We start from the raw sequence: 26476 nt of genomic DNA, 5'->3' as shown, positions 1-26476 counted from the left end.
TGAAAAGAATAACATCTAGCAGTTATTTTGATATTTATCAGAAAATATATGGCCACAAGAAATAGTTTCCACTATTAAAAATCATCTTTGGTTAGGGTTTTACCAGTGAAAGAAGGATACCAGCTGCAATGCCGGTGATCTCGCAAACAAGTGGGAGATAGTTACGCCACCACCTTTAACACTAGGGTACTGCTATGCAGATATACTGGATAATTTCAAGCATTACTACAATACAACATTTCTACAGGAGGAAAAGCAATTGATATTTACAACCTATCTACATTATTTACAAAATCGCAGCAGGTCACCAAAACGGACACCACCTGAGGAAAAAATAAATAAATAAATAAGAGAATTCTAAGAATGTAATAGATCCAATGTACACTACGGCCTAAAGATTGGAAGATCTGGTTTAATCTCTTCACAATCAATCAGCTCCCACGGACAAAGGCGTATATATTCTTTTTGACTCTCTTAAAAAGACTCTTGTTGATTATTTCCTTTGAATTTGTTCCATTTTACAATTAATTTGTGTAGACTTCAGAAATTCGTGATGCCAATTTTTCCAATTGTGTATTACCGTAAAACTAGAAATGGGTAATATTTCCTTCTCTAAAGTTTACATGCTCAGGAACAGGCAGTTATTTAGCAAGAAAGATCAGCCCAATAAACTGCCGCTTTATTTTGTTCTTTAGAACTTAACTATACGATATCCTTTTATTATGTTGCTACACATCGCGCACCATAAATGCAATAATAAAAAGGTTATTAATAGTGCACTAGTAAGTTTGAAGGCATACCCGACGTAGTTTTGACACAAATTCTCGTGCGAAGTTGCTTGTGATATTAGCTTCTGTACTTGAAGTTTGACACTCAAACCATGATCGGCTTCACGAGCATCACCGGAAATTAAGTTACCGTTATCAGCCACATGTTGGATGGAGTTGGCGGAACCAGCAATTGATGAACCAGAAGAGAAGTCACGGCCAGTAAGTTTATTACTCATCCGAGCCATAACAACAATTGCGCGCTCGTTCAGAACCTCATTAGCATCACCAAGTTGATTAACAGCCTGTTGCAGGCCAAATTGGCAAGTTGGTTCAAAGTAAAATAAACAGAATTTCGAGAACTAAGCAATATTGTAAGCCACCTGAAGAAGTTCTCTTTCACGGACCCCACGAAGAGGTTGCTGGAGTTCTCTGTTAGGTGCAGATTCATCACTATTGACAACTGGGTGAACGTGCATTTGAGGGACTTCATTGAAATTGAACAGACGCCAATTGATGAGAGGGTCATGCACAAAGGCCTGCGTAGTAAAAAAGAAAGGTACATAAGAACCAATCTCCCCACTATGTTTCATCTTCAATGACGAGAAGCATATATCAGATAGATGTTAAGCTGCATCGATATTAACATATCAAATATTCAAATTATGAGATCAGGAAAAGATAAACAACTTATTTGCAAGCTTAAACACAAACATTTGAGTGTCCAAACATTTTCATGCCTCTTCCAGAGAATGCCTCTCTAACCTAAACATACTTATATAATTAGGACAAACCAAAGGATCGAAATCCTGCTCTAATTTACCTCCATCATGGCCATGACACTGTCCTTATTTGTCCGCAGAACTTGCATGACATTCTCGCAGGTTGATCTGAAATTTCCTTCAATACCGCTAACTTCCATAGCTTTCACAAGCATTCTTGTCAACCGAAAAGGTACCTGTTTCATATCGGATTAGATTCATGGGCTATGGATGCCAAATAAACTGCAATAGGTCAAAATATCAGACTCAGGCCACTTACTTTTTCAGGGAACTTTTCTCGATTCATTGAAGCCTCAAAGCAGTCTCCAAAATCAATATGCAATATTTTTCCACTGAAAACAAAAGCAATATTATTTCCAACTAAAAAAAAATTAACAGCATATTTGCTCTACTACCAGAGTCAAAAGGCAATGTTTGTGTTATACCTAAAACGATGCAGCATAAGATTACTAGGATGGCGGTCGCCTAATCCGAGAAGATAGCCAACCTGAAAAATGAGAACCGTCTTGTTAAGTGCCCTCCCCTAAAATAATGCTGTAATTGCCAAAAAAAAAAATATCCAACTACAAATATAAAAATTCCATACCATACTCATTACAGCTAGGCTTCTTGTATAATTTGTCCGACGTTCAAGCCAAACTTCAGAGGTCCGACTCTTTAGCCACAGAACCTAACACAATTTTGAAACATTAATTAAATCTATCAGTATACACATAATTTCCAATTCAGTTCAAAAATTCCACATTAATGTACCTTTGCAAGGTCATCTCCCTCAGTATTCAGCAAAGCATGCTCAAACACTTCCACTTTTGCAATGAGGGGCAAGTGGTCATAGTCGGGTGCAAATGCCAGCATAAGTCTATGCTCTTGATTTAAGAACATCTGAAATGAAAGCAAGGACAAAAATGTAAGATAGCTTGGCGGAAACTTGATAAGAAATGAGCAAGAGATGGACCTTTCTAGCATCTCTATATTCCCGGATTAGATGATGAAGGGTGTCGCAATTCGGAACCCATTCAATCAAGCCGCTGTTAGGAGACAAAGGAATGACCGCATAGCGCTGGATGGAGAGATCCTTTTCTGCAGTTTTCCTTGCATTCTCTAAGAGAGTATTCACCAAACCAAAAAGCTAGGAAAAAGGGGTCGAAGTGTTAGTTTATGATGCACAACAAGCTGAAAGAATTTGACTTGGTATCAAATTACCAAGTCTCCGATAAAACAAGATGCTGAAAGACCAGTCATCTCCTTTAATATAGATGGATTATCAACATTAAAAAATGATACAAACCTGCATGACTCGTTCATCTTGCCGCAAATCCTCATGCCCTTTCAGTAAAAAGGCATAGTCCTTCCCATCACTTCCATGAATTGTTAATTTTCTAGGTCGCTGTTTTGATGTGATTACAATAAGTTGTGGTGCAAAAGATGCAATGGTCACCACCGGGGCATCTGAAATGACAAAGATAGTTGTACTACAGCTAAGCTTAAATCTATTTATGATTATAAAGCAATATGAAATAGTGTGTTCAAAATATAGAAAGAACGTACTTCATTACATAATCATATTGTGGATACTTAACTATTATAGCACATGAAATATCATGTTGGAAGTGTTGTTTAAGCAAGTGAAGTTGATAACATTAAAAATGTAAATTCTAAAAAAGAAGAGCTACAGAAATTGAAAATAAAACATAAAATAGATAGTTATCTACATTCAATGACAGTCATCTACAATCAATGAGTAATCTGCTAATATTGAGCTACAATCTGCAGCTCAATACAATCTGCGAATAAAGATGCAGACAGAAATTGCTGAAAAATTTAGCAAATATCTGCAAGCCACCTCCTTAAAGACCAAACAAATGTATTCGCTTGTAACAGTAGATATAAATTACAGGAGATAAATTTTTTTCAGTTAAGTATATATTATGACTCAAATAACTCTTGACCTACTTACCTGCACAATAAGTTCCAGGTACAGCAAGCTCCAAATTACGACATTTGAGCAACTCTGGTGAAACAGTCTAAGAACCAGGAAGATTAGGGAAGTCGGATCAATAATCAGGATGGTGGGAGAAACCTAATTTGCTAGTGGAAAAATTACATGTAGTGCTTACCTGTAAGTCTAGAGTGGTGAGACTAGGCAGCTGTTTGTCTATTCTTCTAAAAACATGATAATACAAATCCCAGGCCTAGAAAGAAAATTCAAATAGAATGAGTTCAAAGAAAGTTCTATTTTTCCAAGACACGAATGATGTCGCATAATAAATTTTATGCACCTGAGTTAGCTCTGCATCCTTTCCAGTGCTCCTATATTTCAAGCAGCATTCGCGAGCTTCCAGTAATTCACGGCCATATGTCTGAGATATTCATTGATAAAGGTTCAGAAAATCACATAGCTAAAAAAGACGTTAAACTGTCTACTTCGGAAGGTTCTGAATCCAATATGTTCATTTCGGGGTCTTTTAAAGGGAAAATGGCATCAAAAGTGCACTGCGTTCTAGAGATGTATCACAATGGCATAAGTTCCATGTGCTCGATTATTATTCAAGAAAAGCACGTTATAAGAATGGTAAGAAAATTTATTATTTCATTGCTTTTTCAAACACATAACATCGCTTGACAGTAAGTAATGCAGCAACTTAACAACATACAGTAAAAATGATAGAAAGTTCTAGCAATGTACCTGAATGAAACTAGTCTCTTTCAATGTCTCAGGCCCCTCCTCTAGCATCGCATGCAAAGGTTCAAGCGTCGCAAGCATTCCATCTATTTTATGCTCACCGAAATACAATCGGCTAGCTTCCTCTAAAGCCTCGTGCCACATTTCATGCCACAAGATTGCAACCCTAATCAACTCCTTAGATACAAGCTGAGCCTGGCAAAATTAGCAAACTGCTATGTCAAGAAGGTTACAAATACGAGTTTCTCTACAAACCTCCCAAAACATTAGTGTTGACCTGATCGACAAGAACTCCACTATGCTGGCGAATTTTATCAACGACATCTTGCGCCGCACGCCTACGCAAAACGCTTATTGACTTGCATGCTACCAGCAGAGGGTACATAAGAGCCTGACAAAGTAAAAAAGCAAATTTTCATAAAATTGTTCAAAACATTAACAGAAAACATGCAGCTACACCTCTAAACCTATTATGTCCTATATGAGAAAGGTAACAATCACTTCTACAAAAGAAACAGAAGGTTGCTCCTTGTTTGCAACTTAGCATAAGTGTAAACTATAAGCTCCTTCCCCCAACAAGTCTAAGAGAGCCATGTCAAGTATAAACAGAAGGCTGCTCCTTTATTATGGTCTTGGGCACTACTTTCTAGAGTAATATTTTACTCACTTCTTACTGGGAGCATTTATATAGTAGCCCATATAGATAGGAAAGGCTTAGCAAACTGAGAGAACACAAACTTAGCTAGAAGACTCCAGAGTGACAAGATCATGAGTGAGCAACCTAACAATCCTATTGCAAGAGGATGAAAATGCAATAATCTAGTGAACTTCAACCAGATCACAATTCCTCCCAAAAAGTTTTTAAGTCAAATAAGTAGTAAGTGCTTAGTCATATCCACCAATATGGTGTTGGTGGAGACACTTATTCACTAGATGCGCCAATTTTGAATGCTCTAACTTACCAGTTATACATGAACCTTGATCATAAAGAGTCCTTGAAAGTCAGAAGCATATAATAAAACACAAACCTGTGGATGCCCTCTTCCGATTCGTACCAATAACGATTGTATCAATTCTCTTACAACTTTATTGTTTGAATGAATCCTTGCAATTATCTGGGGCAATACAACCAACCACATCTCAATCTTTACATGTAAAAACCCTTTCTGCAATGCTGTTTGTACTTCGGATGTAGCCCCATGGTTGAACCACAATGTGAGGAGACGAAGAATATCCTTAAAAAAAAGCATAAATTTTGAAGAGCTTCATTAAGAAATGAACCAGGAAATAAGTTGGTGCAAAAGAAACAAGAGAAAAATCATATAGCACATCGAACTAGAAAATATATGTAAAATATGGGAAATCTATAGGTGGAAAAGAACAAATTAAAATAGATACTTTGAACAAATATGTAAAAGTAACAACAGTAGTTAACAGTACTATCATGTGTCTTATGGTACAAGGAATTTCAAAGAAAGGTCTTAGAGAAATGATAGGCAACTTCTTGTAAAAGAGAAGTATAAAAGAGAAATGATAGGCAACTTCTTGTAAGAGATATAAAAGAGAAGTATTATTTGACCTGTTATTGAAAATCAACTGAGAATTAAGGGGAAAAAAGGAAAGAAAGCTCAAACACCATGCACTACAAATTGGAAAATATAAATTAACCAAAAGATGAGTGAGAAACTTGAACTTCAAGAAACCAGATTTACCTGTAAACTGTCATCAACTCCTTTGGTAGTTGATGCACAAGCAATTGAGTAGAAATAACCAGTAACTGCCGCAACAACGTATTTCCCAGCAATATCAGAGCGACCTCTCATAGTATAGTGAGACATGACTGCAGTGTTAAACAAAGCCCAAGTATGCCATGCTTTTCCCCAATCCTTAGCACAATGAGTGGCATTTTTGAATGACATTAGGATTTCTGGAAATTAAAGCAATAATAATTCATCAATAATTTTAAACAAAAAGGAAGTGAGAGGAAACTACTCGTTACTTTNGGGGTGGTGTAGGGGAAATTTTCAACTCAACCTGAGAACCCAACTAAAGAAAACCCAGTTTGTTCTGGTTTGGATTGCCCATTTTAAATTAGGGTGGTGTTTAGGTCAATATTCCTCAATCCAAGAAGTTACCTGACTATGTTCAGTTTAGATTAACCATGAAATGATTTAGGTCATGATACCGGTAATTTCGGGGCAAGTTTGGTCTGCTCGGATAAATTGGGTTATTTGGGATCACAATGTATATTTTGGAAAATGAATTAAAAGATCCAATGGGATTCCGGCTGACCCTAAAAGAGTCAATTCGGGACAAGTGGGCTGAAGTTTTTTGTCATACTTTTAGGGTTATCAACCTAAATATTTCAGGTAAGCTTCCAAAAGCAACTTTAGTCATGTTCAGATCAGATTTGGATTGTCCCATCCAGAAGTCTACTCAACTGAACTAAACCCATTGCAGCCCATAATTACCTTGTATGGAGTCGTCATCCAAGCCAGGTGATAGTGCTCTCTTCCAGGTCCCAAGTGTCAGATAAACACGGGCAAGAAGTGGAACGCCACCACTCAAAGAATTAGATGAATTCATTAGTGATCCTGCATAGCTATTTGTATTTGCAGCAAGCTGCATGGACAGATCCTGAAGGAAGCAGAGACCAAGAGTAGACAATTAAATATAATTCTACAAAGAACGCCTAAAAATGAGTTGTTACTCCAATTAATGCACAAGAAATGACAAAGGTCATACTTGTAACCTAGAGAATGCTTCTTTCCTTTTTAGTTCATCCCCAAGAGACCACTGGTATTTCAGGTATGCAAGCACGACTTGAGGATGTCCATGGGATAATAAAAGTTCGGGAGATGATTCAGGGTCATGCTGCACGCAATTTATTGCAAATCTTCTTCAATTCTCTCTCACCAGGAACAGTTGTGGATAATAATCATTAATTTCTGTGTAATCAGTGGCAAACCTGTAGGAGTTTAATTAAGGTAGATCTGGCCTGATTAGTGCGGCCACTTTGTAGACAAAGCGAAGCAAATTTAAGCCAGGTTTCTATGTCTTCATTTGGGGGAAGAACCAGCTCTCTTACTGCAAGGAGGCCTTGCCAAACCTTATTTTTCACAAGTGTCATCAATCAAAAGAAAAAGGATATCAGGCATGTATTACCAAAAAAAAAATTATGACTATACAGTAAGCATCAAAATCCACAGGCATTGAATTAGTCTCCCAAAACAGCATAGAAAAGTTCAGTAGTTATACGATAAAGCACATAACAGCATGGCAACGGTAGCATTTCAGTCAAACACTCAAAGATTTTTCTATTAGCAAATGCATTAGAATTCAGAAAGTCAATCTAACCTAATAAAAAGAAGTTTCAGAGTTAGGTAATTGATAATGCGTCGGGAAATTTTTTATTTTTTATTTTTTAGTCATTAAGTCCAAATACTCTAATTATGAGCTGCACGATGTCATGAGGCAAGCTCAATAACCAATCAGCACGTTCGAAAACTTCGTACAGCAACATAAATTGGGTTTGCCACATGAAGTATGCCTACCTCAACATTTCGTTTTGCTCCCTGTATTCGCTCATTCCACATGTTACGGATTAGTTCCCTCCGAGAATCTGCAACAGGGTTTCCAACTGGAAGAGTACAGTAATCAATCACCTGTATTTGGTCCTATGTCAGGTTCTGCTCAGCAACACGCTGAAAATATGAGTGAAGAAGTGGAATAAACATGCAAAAGACCTCTTCTAACTCAGACAGCTGTTGAACCCGGACCATGTTGCTATAAGCACGCTCATAACTCTCCAGAACCTGATCAGGAAGTAAAGTGAAGCATGTTAAGAATATAGAAAGAAAAAGGGTGGGGAGTGTGCATGTCAAAAAGTATATGCAGCAAAGGGATGGCCATCCTTCTTCCTAGGCAAAAGAAAGCATAATTATCAGATAAAAAGAGACATAAGACATACAGAACTCTTAAAACCGAAGCTAGAAACTCCACAAATTCTAGATCAAGAAAAAATCAGTGACATTTTATTAACATGGTTTATTTGAGAATAGTCAGAAAGAAAAAGAAAAAGAAAATGCAAAATGCTATTAGGAATGCGATTCCTGAGGATTACATCATTTTTTCATACGAACATATTTCATGACAACTGAGAACAGAGATCATGAATCCCCACAAATCCCATATATCGTGTCAAATTTTATATATTATTTTTGTCTTGATTCTTATCAAGAAAGCAAGAATAAATTGTGAATAAATCTTTCATATTGAGAAAAGCTCTACTCATGTCAAATTTTATATATTATTTTTGTCTTGATTCTTATCAAGAAAGCAAGAATAAATTGTGAATAATTCTTTCATATTAAGAAAAGCTCTACTCACATTGCAAGACAAAATGCATCTTTGTAAGAGCATTTAGCACAAAATAAAAGAAATTAAACAAGGAAAAGGTTGTAATTATCCAGCTATCAAACAACACCACATCCCCTCTATTCATCTATCAATCCCTAATTTCCTTCGTTATACAACTTCTTCAATATTTCATCCTTCCAAAATAGATATTTTCTGATTTATGTGTTACTTTCCTGAAAGCATACAAAAATACAACATACTGCATTATAAAAGGACAAATGTTTTTACGAAAAATTAAAAAGAATTCACTAGAAAAATTGCATCTACCTAGGAGCATTATGAAAAATTAAAACAAATAAAACAAAGCCAAGGCTATAACCTTATTTAAAAGAGAGATACAAGTATAAATGTTGAATATAAATATTAAAAATACTATTCTCTCGCAGTTTAACCTTTTGGAAAACAATGGTTGTTTCAAATAATTTAAAATGGTATCAGAGCAGAAAATCCTAAGTTCAAGTCCATTCAATGATGATTGTTTCACATAATTTAACAATAACATATTATGTTGTATAAAACACCTTTGTTTTAACATTTGGTGTAACACCCCGGCTCCCCAGGGGGTCACCCATCCCAGGACTACTCTCGTCCTAACACGCTTAACTCTCTTAACCTCTTTAGGTCTAGCCACCGCCCAAAATGCCTAAGCCGGATTAAGAATTTTAGCCCTATAATATCTTATATATAGGACTATCTGGGGTCTCACATTTGGTGCATAAACAGCAAAAAAGTCATAGCAAACACAAAATATGTAGACAAACATTGGTATCTGATAGGCAACAAAAAGGGAAGGAAAAAGACATACTAATGCTGCGAGTTCTGTTGCCAAGCACTTCCTCGCTCTCTCAACATACTCACGAGCTTCATCATACTGGAAAAGCAACAAATCCTTAAATGCAGTCCTTGCAAAGGGTGTAGTTCATAAGACGTTTATAATCCATACCTTCTCACGACGAACCAAAAGAACAGCTCTAAAGAAAGCACCATTGCTGCTTCCATCACCACTAGTAGTTGTATTACCTAATGTACGGAGTTTGCTCTCATCCCCATCGTCCAAACGTAAAACATATTCAGCCATCTGGTCCCACTCTCCCATGTTCCATGCAGCATTAGCAGCCTAATATAGCGGCAAGAAATAGATAAGAAATTGAAGTTATATTAAAGAGCAATGCAACCTATACACCCAAAAAAGGAGTGTGTATCTTGCACTCCTCCATCCAAGGACTATTATTAGCCTCTTGTCTTGTCAACTTTTTTAAAAAAAATATTGAAACCCCCAAGGGCTTTGTGAACTCTAGGACAGAGGGGTGTAAATATACACCCCCTTCTGGGGTGTACACCTAGCATTTTCTGATATTAAATAAGTATCTAGAAATTTTATGCAGCATCACAAACCATAGGAGCCATTTCCAACCGAGCTGCTGGCTCGGCAGCAGTCCATTGCTCTCTGCATAGAGCACTAAGCTCTTCCCAACGAGCTAAGGCGGCAAGGCACCGCATTCGTCCTGGAAATAAACACATAACAAGTGGGTAGCACATTATTGAACCATGTAATTTGACTGGCTATAATAAAGACATAATTAATTGAAAGAATATAGGAATCTGACTAGCTACAGAAAACCTTGTTGTACTACGAACATAACAATTTTTAGGAAATATACACATTTACAAAACCATTAGGAAAGCAAAAGGGATTAAATCGTCCAATATGGTAAATAATCAATCTAGGTAAAACATTACAAGGGAGGTTAGACAAAGAACAAAGTCTTCTGAACCACTTATGTGAGTCATGTAGATAAAACTGTTTTTAACTGCCGACTTTACTATGTGCTATTGCTTCATCAAAAAACTCATCATGTCATTAGTCAGAGATATCATCAAATATACTTTTGAGGTTTCTTTGAGTAAATATTCTCTTTCCTAATTGATGCACACGAGGTTTCCATTGGTCATGAACAAAACATCTTAAAATTATCGCTAGTATATTTTAGTCACGAAGCTGCCGTAGCAATCCAGCTTCATTTCAATGCTGAACCACTTCTTTTGTCATTTCATTTGTGTAAACAACCAATCCAAAGTGAAAGAAATTTTAATAATGAAATGATCCATGATGGCAAAAAAGTGATTCTTGATTGCTAGATAATTGGAGTTCACCCGCTTGTCCTAAACCTGCTTATTAAATACCTTTGGTAGTAGAGTTACTTCCCATACTACTATCTTAAAGGTTATTACCATACAACATAAGATTTATAGTAAGAACATGCACAACCCTATTCCAGTCTGGCCCAGTATGGAATGAGCTTATAATCTGATGATTAAGTCAATTCCATTACTATAAGTACATAATAAAAATTTTCAAATGCAACAAAATGCGATGCATGAGGCTCTAAACGTAGCAAAGAATATGTTAGCAACCTAAAATGCCTAAACATTGTTATTTAGCAACCATTCAACACCAACCTAGCGTAGCATCTAAATTTTGAAGTGGACTAGATGCTTGATAAGCTTTTATTGTGTATGCCTTGAGTGCTTCATCCCATCGCTGCAGTTTTTCATACCTTCAAAAAAAAAAGGAAAGAACATGTAAAGTAAACATATCCAGTTAGTTCTTTGGTCATCTTCTTATATTTGAGAGAAACGGCTATATGTATTATAGATATGATCCCAAAGATCATTAACAATCATCTTCGAGCAAACCATACCAAGATTCCTTTAGTTGAACATCCAGATTTTGCTGTGAGTACGTCAAAATCCCAACAGCAGCCTGTAGAAGCACCAAACAAATGGTATGGCAATCCATTAGAAATTCCATAAAAGGCAGATTTGACCAAAAAATGTTAAGGCCAACTATGTTAATTGCTGGAATAATTATTATGAGAATTGAGAAATCGTAATTTTAGTGTAAGCATAAATGGAAATAAAATGAGAATAAGCCAGTTCTAGGCGCTGTTTGGAATAGTACTTCCTTGATTCCTATAGTAGCCCATCTAAGCTGGTCCTATGCTTTTATTGCTGTATTAGACAAAATAAGAGGGTCGCTTGAGTTACCCTCCTTTTGTACACTTAGGCCCTGTTTGGATGTCGGAATAAGCTATCCAAGGATAACTTATTCTATATAAGGATTTTCTAGTATGATTCTACGGAGTTTCATATCTGTTCCTTCAAAGGTCTTGCTATCCATGATTTGGGATAGCATATTTCACCTATAAGGTGACTTAATCTTATCCAAAAAAAATACTTGAAGGCCAAATATAGTATCTTGTTCTAAACATTTGATCACACTCCTTATCAATCAAATGTACAAATTTCTTGAATAAATTAAAGGGATATACCGAACAAGATATTCATGCATCCAAACAGGGCCTGATCATGTGCTTAAGCAAGTAAGAAATTACGTAGCAGATATCATCGACAAAGAAGCTGACCTCATGCTGATGTAACTGATTATTTATATGAATAAGGGACTCCACCGCAGTAACAGGATTTGCACCCATCTTCTTAGAGCGTGCAGCTTCAAACTCCATTTCCTTGTAGTGAAGAGCTTTTGCAAATGCTCGACACTGAAGAAACAAAGTTACATAATTATGGTGCACTACTATAATGCTTCAAGTGATCAGTATATGGTAATAGCGCAACAATGTGTGAAAGGAAAAAAAAAAGCGGGGGGGCACCTTCTCAGCAAGCGCACCAAGCAGTCGGGTATCTATTGGAAGAGGTTTTTCATAATGTTCCATAAACTCCGCCTAGTCAGCATAGCAACCGCAGAGAGTATGAGAACACCTACTGAAATATTCACATAAACAGGAAAAAAAAATTGAAGAAAGAAAAAAAAAATACCAAGTTTAGTAGAGTAGCCAGAATTTCTGGAGGAATATTTTGAGATGAGAAGGCTGTCTTCAGATTCCTGACTAATTGCTCTTGGGATGCTTCATTCATTTCTGCCCAGCAGCTGGCAAAGCCAGCAGCAAACAATTCACGCCCCACAGAAGGCTGTATACATTTTGTGAAAAGAATGAATCACGTAAAAGCACAACCCATTTTAGAAGATCATTCAGCTGCATGGTAGTCACAAGTTCAGCAATTGGGACAAATTCGACAGGTTGCAAATGTTTGACACTCGGCTTAATCTTGATGAACTTGGAAAAGAAAATCAGTAGTTAGACTAATAAAACTCAAATATGACATTCTGTAGAAGTAATACTTCTTAGAAACTTATAGTGTTTTCATTTCTATAGTAAAACTTCTTAGAAACTTCTTAGAAACTCAAATATATAGTGTTTTCATTACTATAGTAAAAAAACGTTCAAAACATAATAATAAAAGCTTAATAACGAAGAATACAGAAAACCTGACTGGTTCTAAAAATATACGGCTAATTATATAGATTTTCATGATTTTATTTGACGCATGCAAGTGCTGATGAATAAGTCAAATTCTACCACTCAAAAATATGCCGATGATTAATGAACTTTTGAAAATCTAAAGACTATTGCAACAATATGCAGCACCTGCAGTTGTGCCAACCTTGCACAAGTCCGCAGAGCAGGTGATGGTGACTCTTTAAGAAGTTCAATACTAAAGTGTCTCATCCACTCGGCCCAATCTTCCTTCGTACTCCTCTGAGAAGCCTCACCAGCAGTTCTTAATCGAACATCATTAACCTACAATAAAGCAACAAAAATGTCAGAACTTTCTCCTGTAAATTCTGGTTGACTTTCGAAAGCAAATTGAAGGAAGTTCAAATAAAAATACAGAGTTCGGTACATGGCACTGACAAAATGCGTTCTGTAAATATGCCTAATGCTCTACATAGATATCTCAATGGGTATGGATATCCGAGATTTTACCCAGACCCGAACCCAAACAGGGCAAGGTTTAACAGATGCTAAATGGATATAGTTTCAGCTATAGGTATAGAAAAACGAACACCCGACGGATTCAAGTTCGGGTATGGATTTTCACTAAAGAGAAAAGATTGCTCTCGGGTTTGGATTTTCAGTTTTGTTTCGGGTTTTGGTTTTTTGTTGGGTTCGGTTTTTTCATGGAATCAAAATTTGACAGTTTCAGGTCTGGATTTGGGTTTCAGTTTCAATAATTGGGTTCAAGCTCGGGTTTTTAAAAACTGGCCCGAATCCGACCCGTTGACATCCCTAGTTCCACATATATAAAAAGACAAGACTAAAATAGAAAAGTTAAACAAAAACTCAAAATTTACAAGAAAACTAAATGGTTGGCTTAAGGTAGAAAATATATTGGCAAAGAAGACAGCAAGAAAAGCTAACCAGCATTGTTGACAAATAGCTGAAAATTTAAATTATAGGTGCAAAACTTACAGGAACAGAGCAAAATAAAGAATAAAATTTCTTGAAATACAGCTTAATGTTTAGTTAAATCATTTCTTCCCGGAAACTACAAACAGCGAGCAAACAACTTATAGGATCTAGCTCATTAATTCAAATTGCTTGGCAGAGATAGTTCAGACTAGCCGATTTGTGATCAGATTTTTTGGATTACAAGCTAAAAGACATTCATTGCAGCAACCAAGTTCTGCTCAAGGACGAGAAAGTCACTTCCATGCATTCATTTTAAAGATGTTTTTGCTACAAAAATTTTAGAAAGAAGCAGCAGATTACTTGATGGCTTCTCAGTTGCTTGTGTGCTTCATCACCTTCCTCATATGGCTCGCTATCAAAATCATTGAGCGGATCACTAATGACTTCAGAAGGAGGGTCTTGCGCATATTTTTGGACAGGTAAGTTGTCTGAGATTAGTGGCTCACGGTTTCGAAGACGGCTTTCAATCTCATCCAAACCTTTATGCTGTTATAAAGATAGGAAGACAAATCACTAAGAAACTGCATAAACTTGAGAATTTCTTCAAGTAATAAACGAGAATCCAAATAAAGACCCGCATATGGTGCTTCACAAGAAGTTTGTGAATAGATGGTAAGAAAATTGTGAAGTCCTCCCCAAGAGCATGTGCAAGGCAACAGAGAGCATCTGCAGCATCTTTCCTTAGCTCATCATTGTTCCTGATAAGGGGGGAAAAAAGGGAAAATGCTAATGCATTATGAGATGAAATTAAAAGGCATTCTACCACCATTTTTAATTGCTCTAATATCCATTTTCACAAAGTCATTACAGGTCATGCGATAGCTCATACGCTAATTTTGAAGCCAACAACAAGGAAGCCACCAACTGCTTAGAACTATTCACACAATAAAGTCAAGCACTATACATTCTTGTAAAAGAACAACCAAAGGAAAGTTCTGTTAATAAAGTCTTACCCATCCAAGACTAATTTCAAATGATGCACAAGAGCAGAAACATGACTGCTGACCTAAATTCATGAAGGGAGGAAAAGGAGTGGATGAGAACCATCGTAAGAATATAAGGGAGGGAACAAAAGAAATTCAGCAATTCTATACAGGTCAAAAGACAACAAACTACATGCGAGAGATAATCCCAGAAAACCAACCAACCTGCACCCGCGGGATAAGTCTAGTTAGAGTAATAATTGCACGACGTCTTATATCGATAGAAGCCTCCACTTTGAATAATCGAATGAGTGCAGGAATAATTAAATGCATATGCTCATCCAGGGTTCCTACAAGAACTTCATTCACATCAGAGCCTTTTGACCAAGCAGAAAACCATAAAAAGAGAAAATGTTAAAAATCAAAAGATCTCTATGGGCTAGCAGAACCCGAGGCCCCATACCACCAAATATTTCAAGAGTATGCAACACATCATGAACATGACTATAGTCATTGCAGCGTTCAGCATCATTAAGAACTTGTATACAACACGGAAGAATGTCCGGCAGGTATGATCTGAATTCATCGTTCAAGGCTAAGCAAAGTTGTTCCACAAGGTGAAGAACCTGCAAAAGAAAAGATATTGTTATCAAGAACCCAGAAAAGAATAGTAGTACCCCAGATCAGCATTAACAACTTGCAGATATTGGTAGAAACAACGGAGCCTTATCTTCTACAAAGTTCAGTGAAGTGAAAAATAATTTTGCAAAGCTTTGAAGACTCACAATACAAAAGCAGAAATCTGTTATGGTCAAACAACGCTAGGATAACCAAGGAAGTATCAATCTAGCAGACCTTTGGGACAATGCTGTGGTAACTTATCCTTAATTACCATTACAACTATTACATGTCCTATGATTATAACAGTTCCCTTCAATAGAAGTGAAAAATTGAGACTATCTTCCAAGAATAGCAGGATAATCTAGGAAAAAGAGGTTTGCCACCCAACCTATGAGAAAAGCGAGCATGTTGCTCTAAGGCTAGAACGTGTTTAGCTTGTCGAAAAGTACACGAACCAACATAAATACAAAAAAGGGGCTATAAGACTCATACTTACAGGTGAACCTGGCACTTGTCGGCTTGTTGCAGGCAAACCGAATGATGAAGACCACAGATCAGAGATCAATCTGAGCAACTCTGGTAAATATTTCCGTATGTGCTTCATGAATGTACAAGCACAATATTAGGGCCTCACTCAAAGAATGAAATTCAGAATAAGATTAAGAAAAGGTGAAAGGACCATAAATACCTGTCTTACAATAGATACCAACGTCCCGAGCTTCCAAGTTATAAACTCTTTCAAACCACCATCTTCACACATGCGAACAGCATTGAAAAGATCAGGAAGAACCTAAACAAAAAAACAGTGTACAATTTCTGAGCAAGATTCTGCGGCCAGAACTTATTGAATGAATTGCAGCTTGCTGCTAAAACAACTTCCAGACTTCAAAACTTTTTTCTGCCTCACTCCACAAGAAATTGCAAGTTATACATCAGCAAACCAAGAAAACACCAGACACGAATCATTAAACCCTTTTCTTTAAGGAATTTAGCGCTTATATTATAACATACTGCAGCGAAAGTTGGGAGGGGCGGGGAGGGGGGNGGAGGGACTGGTGCAAGGAAGTGTAAGACAACATCTTCTAAAACGACATTGAAAATACAGACTACCATCTTACCTTTGGCAAGTATGGAACACAGCCAAGGCCCATTGACTAGTTTAGAAACACAAAAAAAAAGGAATAAAAGTAATGATTAGAGAGCGAAATGAGTGTCAAGAAAATATAATACAATGGATGATTCATCAATACAGAACCATACCTTAAATATGAACAAAAGAGAACCCACCACCTTCTGATGATAGCTTGAAAGCGAAGGGTCTCGAAGAATTCGCATGAGAGAATTAATAGCAACCTATGAGTGAATACAAGATAATGAGTAAATACAGGAATTAACATAAAGAAGAAAACAAAAAATAATGAATGAATACAACATAAACTTTTACCGTAGAATAGTAGTCCTCTGACGCTGTAAATGATGGCCAGAGTTCAGTAGGTAACTCTTCCATAGAGACAATATGTTGACCAACCTCGCTCGCTGCATTAGTGACCTCTCCATGTGATCCAGGTAAACTATGCTGATTGCGCTTATGAATGTGGGGGTCTAAAGCACCCATAATCCCTAAAACCTGCAAAAGAACATTTATGCCCTGAATAGGAAACAATGGCATGACTCTTAATACTAACATCAATAAACAACTAAGTACCTTCAATACTTCCCTTCTAGTCGACCATGCCAACTCACCATTCAACAGTTTCAAGAGTAAGCCAAGCAACAGGGGGTACTCGTTATATGGAGAAATAACATAGCTGAAGACAAATATAAATCACAGTGCAATCAATTAAAAATGGACAATATGAATGCCAAAATGAATGCTGATATAACCTGCTTGCAAATAGAGAATTGTTGAAAACATTGAACAGTGACACTCTTTCTTGTGTTCTACTTAATTTTAAAGAATTGTCTTGTCGGGTAAAATACATTCATTTTTTCCCTCTGATTCTTGATATCTTCAGTGCAAATATGTTAATTAGACCATATGAAATATATGCCAATGTCAAAAGTTGTGTACCCTGTGCTTTGTACAACTTGACCAAGAGTTGCCACCGCAACTTCCCGTTTATTAGCAGCAGCTCCATCCAGAAGAGCATCAACAATCAAAGGCATGAGCTCAGGAAGATAACGTCTCATTGCAAAGCCTCCCTGTTTCATATTTTAAAAGATACAATCAATTTTAAGGTTCTTTTCACCTTCTCAACTAGGTAAATTAGTTATGAGACATAGTCTAAAGAAACCAAAACAAGGAAATGAACACTGGTAGGAGAAATTAATAAAAGAAAACTTACAACAAGAGATTGACAGCACAAGAAAAGACTCGCTCAAAATTTCATCCAGATTATATATCATGCAAATAAAGAATGAAATTTTGATTATAAGATGTCAGATAGACATAGTTCTCCATGTTGATCAATCAGCAATTACATCACAAGAGAAGCTTAGAAGATGATGACAACAAATGCTACGTCATGCAAAAATGACTGAAAAGCTGCTCAGTTGAATGCAAAAAGTCAACTTTTTCTAGCCAGTCAGCAGAGTAGACTGAATGATTAAGATGACAGTACCAGTCAGCATACTAGACTTAAAGATTAAGATGACAGCTTATCAATGTAAACTTAGAGAATAATGAAGATGGCAGCTCAGTTTAAAGAGGTTCAAACAACTATAACTCACAATAATGAAGAAACAAAGAAACTTTGATTCAATAGCAAAATAGAAATACAAGCAACCATCAACTTTAACCAAAAAAAGTAAGAAAATCAATATAAATCTCTGCAAATGCTTAGAATCCTTAGATGATGTGCAGATTTTTTGAAAAAAAAAATCTAGAGCAACATGATCCAGAGATAGCAGTATAGCCTACCACTTTGGCAAGTTCCCCCACAGTAGAAAGAACTCCAGTAACAACAGCATTATTAGCATTAACTCCAGTGCCATCACATAGTCTCGCAACGAGTGTCTGAAACATAGAACCATAAAATAAGCTAACACAATCCCCACAGCCAGTGGACAAAGACATTGTGCAAAGAACTAAACCTTATGAATTGGGGCAATATATGGAAGTATCAATCGTCCGCAATTTCGTATCAAGCAGCCCAATAGTCTAGCACTTTCTTCTCTACACTTGCTATCCATACTGCAAATGAGAGGAAAATATATTTATATATAACAACTGAACTTAACATCAAAAGAAGGATTAAGATATAGCATACAACTATATTATAAAATAAACAATAATGTCATTTCCCTCACCTCCTATCCAGATATGTGAGCAGTTGTATGAGATGGCGACGAAGTGCTGGGAGCACATATGCGGGATTCTTTTCAGATAATCTCCCAGTAACCGATATTGCTAATACTCGGACATCAATGTCCTAAAAAGTAGAGTAAAATGAACAATGAGACAAGGCGAGGGGAGAAAAATTATCCTTTTTATTCTACTAAACGACAAAAATAAAAAGAATCTTAGTGTAGTTGCTCGAGTCCATCCAAATTATCCAGCAGTTAACCTGGGAATTCGCAAGTTTTCAATATAACCCAGTTATAATACATCTTAGTACAGACGCAAAATAGTACCTCATCATTTAAGGCAACAAAAATTGAAGTCAAACTATCGGCCTGTGCCAAGAATTCATCGAAAGCAGGATTCTCATTAAGAGACTCAAATATTGACTTCCGGACACCCACATGAGCATCTGCAACTGCAGCAATAAGAAGTTTTTGTACTATCTGCAGAGAAGAAATTAACAGGCATAATGATTATAACTCCTCAAGGGGAAAAAACTACAAGGATCCTCATGGCTGGCATATTGTGGATACAAAGATTAAGAACTCAGCAGAATAAATATGTCATCAAAGGATTGCAATAAGCACTACACATAATATGCCAAAACTTGCCAACATTAGCACACACTAAAGATATACAAGTGAACAGAACATTTGCATGTATATAAAGAGCAATTTCATTTGCTTGACACAAGTGTATGGATAGCATTGGAGGAACATTGTTTACAGTAATTGCCAGAAATGGATACACACATTGCACAAATATTACACATTAATAGCTTCAAAATGCATCCCATAAGCAATAATGATGATTGCAATAATTACGGAATAATCAAAATTCCTTCTTTGTTTAGTTCGTAAGAGGAATCGGAATGGGAATTATGTTCAAATTGAAATTAAAAAAATTTAAAGCTTAATTAAGATCTTAATTTACTTTCCAAATTCATAATCGAAATTTGAATCAAAATTTAAACACACAATTCAAACTTAAAATTTAAATTTGCAATTTAAATTCACGTTCAAATTCAAATTTTAAATTTAGAACTAAATTCAAATTGCAAACTGATATTAGAATTTAAATTTGAGCTTAAGAAATTATAAAATTGATTTTTGAATCGATAATTCAAATTTTAAATTCTAATTTATTCTAAAATTAAATACAGATTAAAATTTGAATTTAACAAATTGTTAGTGCAAAAAAGTAGTTTTTAATTCAATCTCTTCGGGAATCAAAGTGGATTCCCACCTCCATGATGGGAATCCTTTTGGGGGGATTCGATCTTCCCCAGAATGGGAATTGGAATGCCAATCCCTCAAACCAAATACCAAGAATACGAATTGACCATTTTGATTCCCATTCCAAACCTCAAATCCTTCAAACCATACACGCCCTTAGTAACAAAGAAAACTTATGGTCTTCCGTGCTTCAACTTCTCTTTCCTAATAGTGCTCAATTTAGTATTTCCTATCATCCAATTGCCAGACTAAAATGAAGGGAAACATTCATCCAATTGCCAGAGTAAAATGAAGGGAAACATTCAGTATAAGTTCAATGTACAGCATCCTATCTTCATCTGACAAATAATTCGATGAATACAATTAAATGTTTCGCTAGTTGAAAGTCTTTTGCAGAGAACAGGCTGCTAGTGGTATCGGTTTCCATGTCTCAGGAATGTGCCTTTAGTTAAATTCAATCTGAAGATCCTATCTGAAGTACAAAACCATAAGAGGAAGGTAGCATAATATATTCTGGAATAAAATAATCAGTTCTCCAACAGCTTTGGCAAATGCAACATCATCCATTTGTCAATCATCAAAGGACAGCAAAGATCTAAAAACAAAACATAGCAATAACCTCATATATACATGCATTAATATAAAAATAAAATAATTTAAGTAACCTCTTCTATAAGGCGACGTCTTTTTGCTCCACCAATCCGACTTGATCTACTTGAAGTGAATGGTGGACAAGGAACTGCAGAAAAGGAGTTCGCAACTAATCTGCAACAGCATATTGCAGCTTCTTTCCTTGTATTACCATCCTCATCCTCCAAATAAACAACAACACATTCTCTAGCAAACTCCAGAAGCTCATGGCCCTGAAAAAGACAAAGTTACAGGTTTCATCTGAAGGAAAAAATAAGCATATTCAAGGAAGGTAAAAGGTACACAAAGGGAACCTTAAAATTAAATCGAGCTAGGGTTCGCAAAGCAAGCTGCACAAGGGCTGGTCCACTAATATCTGAAAGCTGTTGGGTGTTATTCAGCGTACTTGCTCGAACAGCAGAAACACCTGTCTTTGCTAGTGGATAAGCTTTTGAAAGTGCCAGTGAAATAGAGTCCAGCAAACGATCTTGTACTGTTGTTAGTAATGATGGGATGCTGAAAGCGACACATAAATAAATTGGCTTAGATCTTAACTTGGTGAAATTCAATAATGTGGAAAAGTGCACACAACTACCTTAATGTTATCTGCTCAAGAGCCTGTACAAGGGCATCCGAAAGACCAGCAGCAAACATTGAATCTAGAAGGCTACGGACATGAGGTTCCATAGCAGGACCCATGGCATTTGCGAAACTTCCTACACAAGCAATGGCCTCAACTGATGGCCTTCCCCTACGAGGAGCAATCTGCGAACATGGTACATAGTGTCAAATTGAAAACACAGCAGATGCACCAAACAAAGAGAAGGAAGGGAAAAATGAACTAACATACAGCATCACGCAAGTGAGGAGTAATTGTTGGCAAATAGGGGATGAGTTCGCCATCCAGTGCTCCCGCCATCTCTCCAAGAGCAATAAACCCACTGGCACGTTCAGCTGGTGTACGTAAAACTGCCAGTATATGATCCATGCATATCTGTGACACCAAAACATGTAAATGGAGGTGCAATGAAAGAGCTCATTAAATTACTAGATGAACATTCTAGGACTTGGGGATGAAAAAATAAATAAGAACTTGCAGTCTTGTGACTCGGAATTTGTAAGATGACACAGACAAAAAAAAGTTGTACCTACCTTCAAATAGTTCGTCACAAATCGGTCACGCAAGAAGTGAGCAATACGGGGAAGCAATGATGTTATACTGAGACGGACAAGTCTATCACGGTGCTCAAGGTATTTAAGAACAATATCTGCCACCTCTCTGTACCTGGACATCATAAACTCGCCTGTGTTCCTAAAGGAGAAAAGTCCGTTAAATGGTGATTCCAGAGTGAAATTGCAAAATTAATGACAGAAAATATGAAAGTAAATTATGAGAAATGCAAAGTGAAGAAATTTTCATTAGGGTTCCATTGTTAAGAAAATGAAAGCAGCAGTTCAACCAAAAGAGGTAAATCCACTTTTCTGCATTTCATTTAAGACAAAACAGATCTTAGTCAAGTTGAGGATCAAAAAAAATAGTTTAGAGGTTCATTATACATCGGATGGCACCAGCCACATGCATGTCATCACTTTATAGAAGCTTTAAAGATGATGATAAGAGCCATAACACACATTATCTTTATGACAACTTGAAAAAGCTGATGTTAAGATCAATAACATCAACACCCCCCCCCCCCCCCCCCAAAAAAAAAAAAAAAAAAAAAAAAAAAAGGAAGAAAACCCTAACGCGCGNCCCCCACCACCAAAAAGAACTCAGCAACTCAACTATGATTGTGATTTAGTAAAGTACCTCAAAAGTTCTCCCACAGCAAGCAGCGAGCCATGAATGCTATGAACTGAAGCATTCTTACCAAGTCCAACTTGCGCTGCTTCACACATTCGGTAGTACCTATAGTAGCAAAATATCAGCAGCAATGAAGATATGCACTAAGAAAGAGATTGTAGCAAAATATATAGTCACCTTTTCAGTTACCAATGAAGGCGAGAGAAAATATTAAATATAATACATAAATAAGAATAAGCAATACGAGGAAAAAAAAATACAATAGCACATCATGCCCTTTTCAAATATTCGAATCTTTATATCCTACTGGAATAAGCTTTTACATATTAAAAAGCTCTCTTTTATCACATTGAGCTTCAACAGCATAATCATTTAAGAAGTTTCCTTCCCCATCGCACTACCAGCAAATCTTGCCATAAACTCCAATGCATAAAATTGAGCAGCAATTAAAAAACAAAAAAACTACTCAATAGGCTATAGGAGAAACCAACAAAGTTAAATAGATCAATCTCTGGTCCTTAAAAACAGTTTGTACAAGTAGAAAAAAATCTTCTTACATTAATAAAAGTGCTAATTTAAACAGAAACACAAATTTTTATCAGAAAAGGTGGCTCATCCATGTCATCAAGAGATACATAATGGTGAACAAACAGATCTAGCAGCCTGAAAGGTCAACAAACACTAGTCCACAGCATGACAAAACATATCTAGAATAGAAAAAATAAAATGAAGATTAAGCTTACAGCACTGGTGATTGAATGATGACTTACATCTAAAAACTTAGATTTTAATCAACTTTTGAATGCAAATATCTACAACAATAATACTAACACTGAGCTATAATACTAAATTGTACTCAGATGTCAGCAAACACTGCACCTTTCTTATACAACAGGTAGCCGGAATACGAAACACTAAAAGGTGATATATAAGTAGATACATGTAATGAATACTGCTTTTGTGGCTTGTGAGATCAAGTTGCAAAGCGGTAGATCATACCACTGCACTCTCCACCGTGTCTCACGCTTCTCAATAACACGTAAGCAAGCCCGCAAAGCTTCCACAGCCTTTTCACGGACAGCCAAAGTGGGATCCCTTAATGCTGCCCATATGGCGTCCACAAACTCGGGTACGTGAACATTGAAAACCGTGGATGCATTTTCAGCCATTTCCTAAGAGAAACCAAAATAACATCAAAGTTCCAGTGAAGCACAGATACAAACAACATGAAGGAAAAACCATCATCCAGTATATATAATAGTGAGTGAACTTTCATTACAGAAAGAATGTGTAAATCTCCAAAAGTTCAAAGGAGATAATAGTTATTGTCAAGAACTTACAAAAAAACAGAAGTTACATGATGCAATAATAGATCATTTTTGGTCCCTCAAGATGCAAAAAACGAGTCAATAAATAAAAGCAGAATCTGCAACTTGACAACTCAGTAGTACGGCATGATAATAGCAAGCATGCATAAGGCTAGGAATATTCATGCAGACAATATATGCTTCAATAGGTCCAGTGCAGTATATAAGAAAAATAATTTTCACTAATCTTAAGAATATAACCAGAAAATCATAATAAGTGTTAATGTTTAGAGATATGATGACCCTCTCACAGGAAAAGTCAAGAGAAAAAAGAAGACTAAAGAACACTTTTTTTTTCAGCAAAAAAGTTGTAGTACATACTTTGAGGATAAGTACAGCCGCAAAACGGCGAAACTCAACTCTCTCCCCGCGAAGCCACTCCAATGCATTTTTAATCTGAGAACACGGAAAGTTAATAAAACACAGCTAAACTACACACTCGAAAAGGAAGGAATAAGTGCACACCTGACGCTCCACTTCATCAGCGGTCATTGCCCCCCCAGCTCTCGCAAGATGGCCCAGAACAGTACTCGCAAGAACTAAGATTTCAGGATCGCGCTTTAGTTCAAATACATTCCGCAGGTAGGCAGAAAATTTTGAAACCTTGGAAGCACTTTCCCCAAAGGAAACATCAATTAGCGCATCAATGGCGCGAAGAGCCAGCAAATTATCAGCAACCTCGTTGCTCTCTAAAAGGCTAGAGATCTGATCATACAGCTGATCCATGAATCGAGAAAAGGCTTCGCCACTAAGATCACGAGCTTCCTCCTCAACATGTTTTCTTAAAGCAGATGCAATAACATCCTATCCAACAGAATAACATCAAAATGATATCAGAAAAACTGAAGAGGAATACCCCATGTTCTAAACCAAAAATACATAAAAAAGAAATAGCTAGCATTTCTCCACAGCACACAGCATGCAAGAAAGTTTTAAGTCCTTTTTCTCCTTCCTAACATCCTAAAAGCAGATTTGAGATCAAGAAACAGAAAGGGGGCAAAAAAAAAAACCATAAAAACGCAATTCTTGAAAGAAGCAGCTATTGACAACAGCAGCTCTCGCAGGGAACTCAACACTAAATCTACAATACACATCCAAAACAATAGCGAGACCCTAACACGATGCTACGATAGAGGAACATTTGGGCCAAATCAACCCACGACCAAAGAATTAAAGAAAAGAAACTAGCATCTCAAATTACTCGACGATTCTTGGCCCAAGAAACTTAAAAGATCGGAAACCAAAGATAAAGATACCAAGAAAAGAACGAGAAGAAGAAGAAGAAGAAGAAGCGATAGAGGATTACTGCTCCCGCGGCGCTGTAGGCTGAGATGTTGAACTTCTGATCGAAGCTATAATCCTTCGCTAAAAGATCTAAATCAAAGCGAAATGGACCAAAAATTAGCCAAAAAATTTGCGGAAAAAATAGGGAAAATTGCTCGAAGAAGAAAGAGACGAGGGATTGGTAGGAAAAGAGAGATCTTTGTACCTTTCGCCTTCTTCCCCATGTCGGGGAAGTGGTGGGTTGTTGCCTTCATCATCGCCGCGCTCGCTCGCGCTCTCGAGAGCGAGCGAACGAGCTCGCGGAGAACGAGGGAGAAGAGAGGGGAGAGAGTGTGGTTTAGTCGTTTTAGAGGAGAAGGAAGGAGAGAGAGAGAGAGAGAGAGAGAGAGGGGTTGCGTTAGATCGAAGGGAGAAAAGGTCGGGTTTTGGTCCGGTTCAATGCCGACCGGGTTAAATAAGTTAGACTTTTTAACCGGTTCAGATGACGTTGCCTTTAGGTCCGGTTTAATAGCGGTCTAGTTAGTTTAATGACGGTCTAATTCTATTACGAGCTTCTGAATAATTCTTATACAATACGCTAATTAACAAATTTAGTTGGTTATAATTTGAGATATGGAGGGTTCAAATTTCAGTTTTAAAATTTCTTACGATCCGATAGATAAAAATTAGCTTATAATACACTATGCCTTACACTACTTAAGAATTCTTTTTTATTTTTACAGTATACATTTTATTTTATCAAATCCTTAAATTATTATTTTTTTGTCAATTTCTGCACTATAAATAATAATAACCTATATTTGTAAAATGAAGGTAAAAATTTCGTTTGAAAGTACTATTTAAAAATAGCAGAACATATATTTCGTCTATATTTATAAAATAATTTGATCTTAGTTGGAAATATTAAGCCATTTGATTTTGAACTTAAAATTTGGAATACTAACCATCAAATCTATTACCACTTGCATTTGAGAGTAAAACTTAAGATGATTTGATAAGAGCTTTCAAAATCTATCACCAAAGTTCATTTTTCTTTTTCTTTTTTTTTTTTACTAATAATAGGTAACTCTAAAAAAATGAATTAACTCCTCTTTGAAATAGTAAATTTGATGGCAATAGTATAGAAATTGGCGAAAAAATATTAATTTAATAAAATTGTTTAAAATAATACTATAAGGTAGCAAATAAAATTAATTTTAAATTATAATATAGAGATTGCTAAGAGTGCAATGTTATTCATACGCTCTAATTTTGTTGCTGCTAAGTACATATTGATATTGTTTTT

At 36.4% G+C, this 26476-nt stretch overlaps 1 protein-coding gene across 3 annotated transcripts; it reads right to left on the bottom strand.

Moving 5' to 3' along the window:
• On the bottom strand, positions 1 to 25557 carry LOC109709037 (serine/threonine-protein kinase TOR). 3 transcript variants are annotated; one of them, XM_020231086.1, is made up of 58 exons: positions 25397 to 25557; positions 25214 to 25281; positions 24373 to 24711; positions 24229 to 24303; positions 23540 to 23712; positions 22547 to 22645; positions 21889 to 22048; positions 21587 to 21730; positions 21332 to 21501; positions 21051 to 21252; positions 20772 to 20969; positions 19162 to 19314; positions 18838 to 18959; positions 18622 to 18721; positions 18449 to 18544; positions 17600 to 17730; positions 17234 to 17336; positions 16973 to 17155; positions 16789 to 16881; positions 16647 to 16682; positions 16217 to 16318; positions 16025 to 16126; positions 15371 to 15533; positions 15133 to 15257; positions 14938 to 14990; positions 14559 to 14682; positions 14285 to 14470; positions 13160 to 13312; positions 12489 to 12641; positions 12323 to 12394; positions 12077 to 12211; positions 11354 to 11415; positions 11112 to 11209; positions 10047 to 10156; positions 9595 to 9768; positions 9457 to 9522; positions 7979 to 8047; positions 7787 to 7897; positions 7201 to 7341; positions 6978 to 7106; positions 6704 to 6869; positions 5945 to 6159; positions 5261 to 5467; positions 4510 to 4623; positions 4236 to 4427; positions 3829 to 3909; positions 3667 to 3741; positions 3507 to 3573; positions 2838 to 2998; positions 2505 to 2678; positions 2303 to 2431; positions 2136 to 2219; positions 1975 to 2036; positions 1809 to 1881; positions 1591 to 1725; positions 1151 to 1306; positions 801 to 1072; positions 1 to 323 (listed from the first exon to the last, which is right to left on the bottom strand). In XM_020231086.1, the coding sequence occupies exons 1-58, from the start codon at positions 25446 to 25448 to the stop codon at positions 305 to 307; spliced, it is 7407 nt and encodes a 2468-aa protein (XP_020086675.1). In that variant the 5' UTR covers positions 25449 to 25557; the 3' UTR covers positions 1 to 304. The 3 variants fall into 3 exon arrangements, with proteins under 3 accessions (XP_020086675.1, XP_020086676.1, XP_020086677.1); XM_020231087.1 differs by lacking the exons at positions 23540 to 23712; positions 24229 to 24303; positions 24373 to 24711; positions 25214 to 25281; positions 25397 to 25557 and having other exon boundaries at positions 21889 to 22040; XM_020231088.1 differs by lacking the exons at positions 22547 to 22645; positions 23540 to 23712; positions 24229 to 24303; ... (1 more) ...; positions 25214 to 25281; positions 25397 to 25557 and having other exon boundaries at positions 21583 to 21730; positions 21889 to 22031.

The sequence above is a fragment of the Ananas comosus genome, linkage group 4 (assembly GCF_001540865.1).
Source record: "Ananas comosus cultivar F153 linkage group 4, ASM154086v1, whole genome shotgun sequence".
NCBI lineage: Eukaryota > Viridiplantae > Streptophyta > Magnoliopsida > Poales > Bromeliaceae > Ananas > Ananas comosus.
Note: the sequence above shows the minus strand (reverse complement) of the source record. Positions and strands in the feature narration are given on the sequence as shown.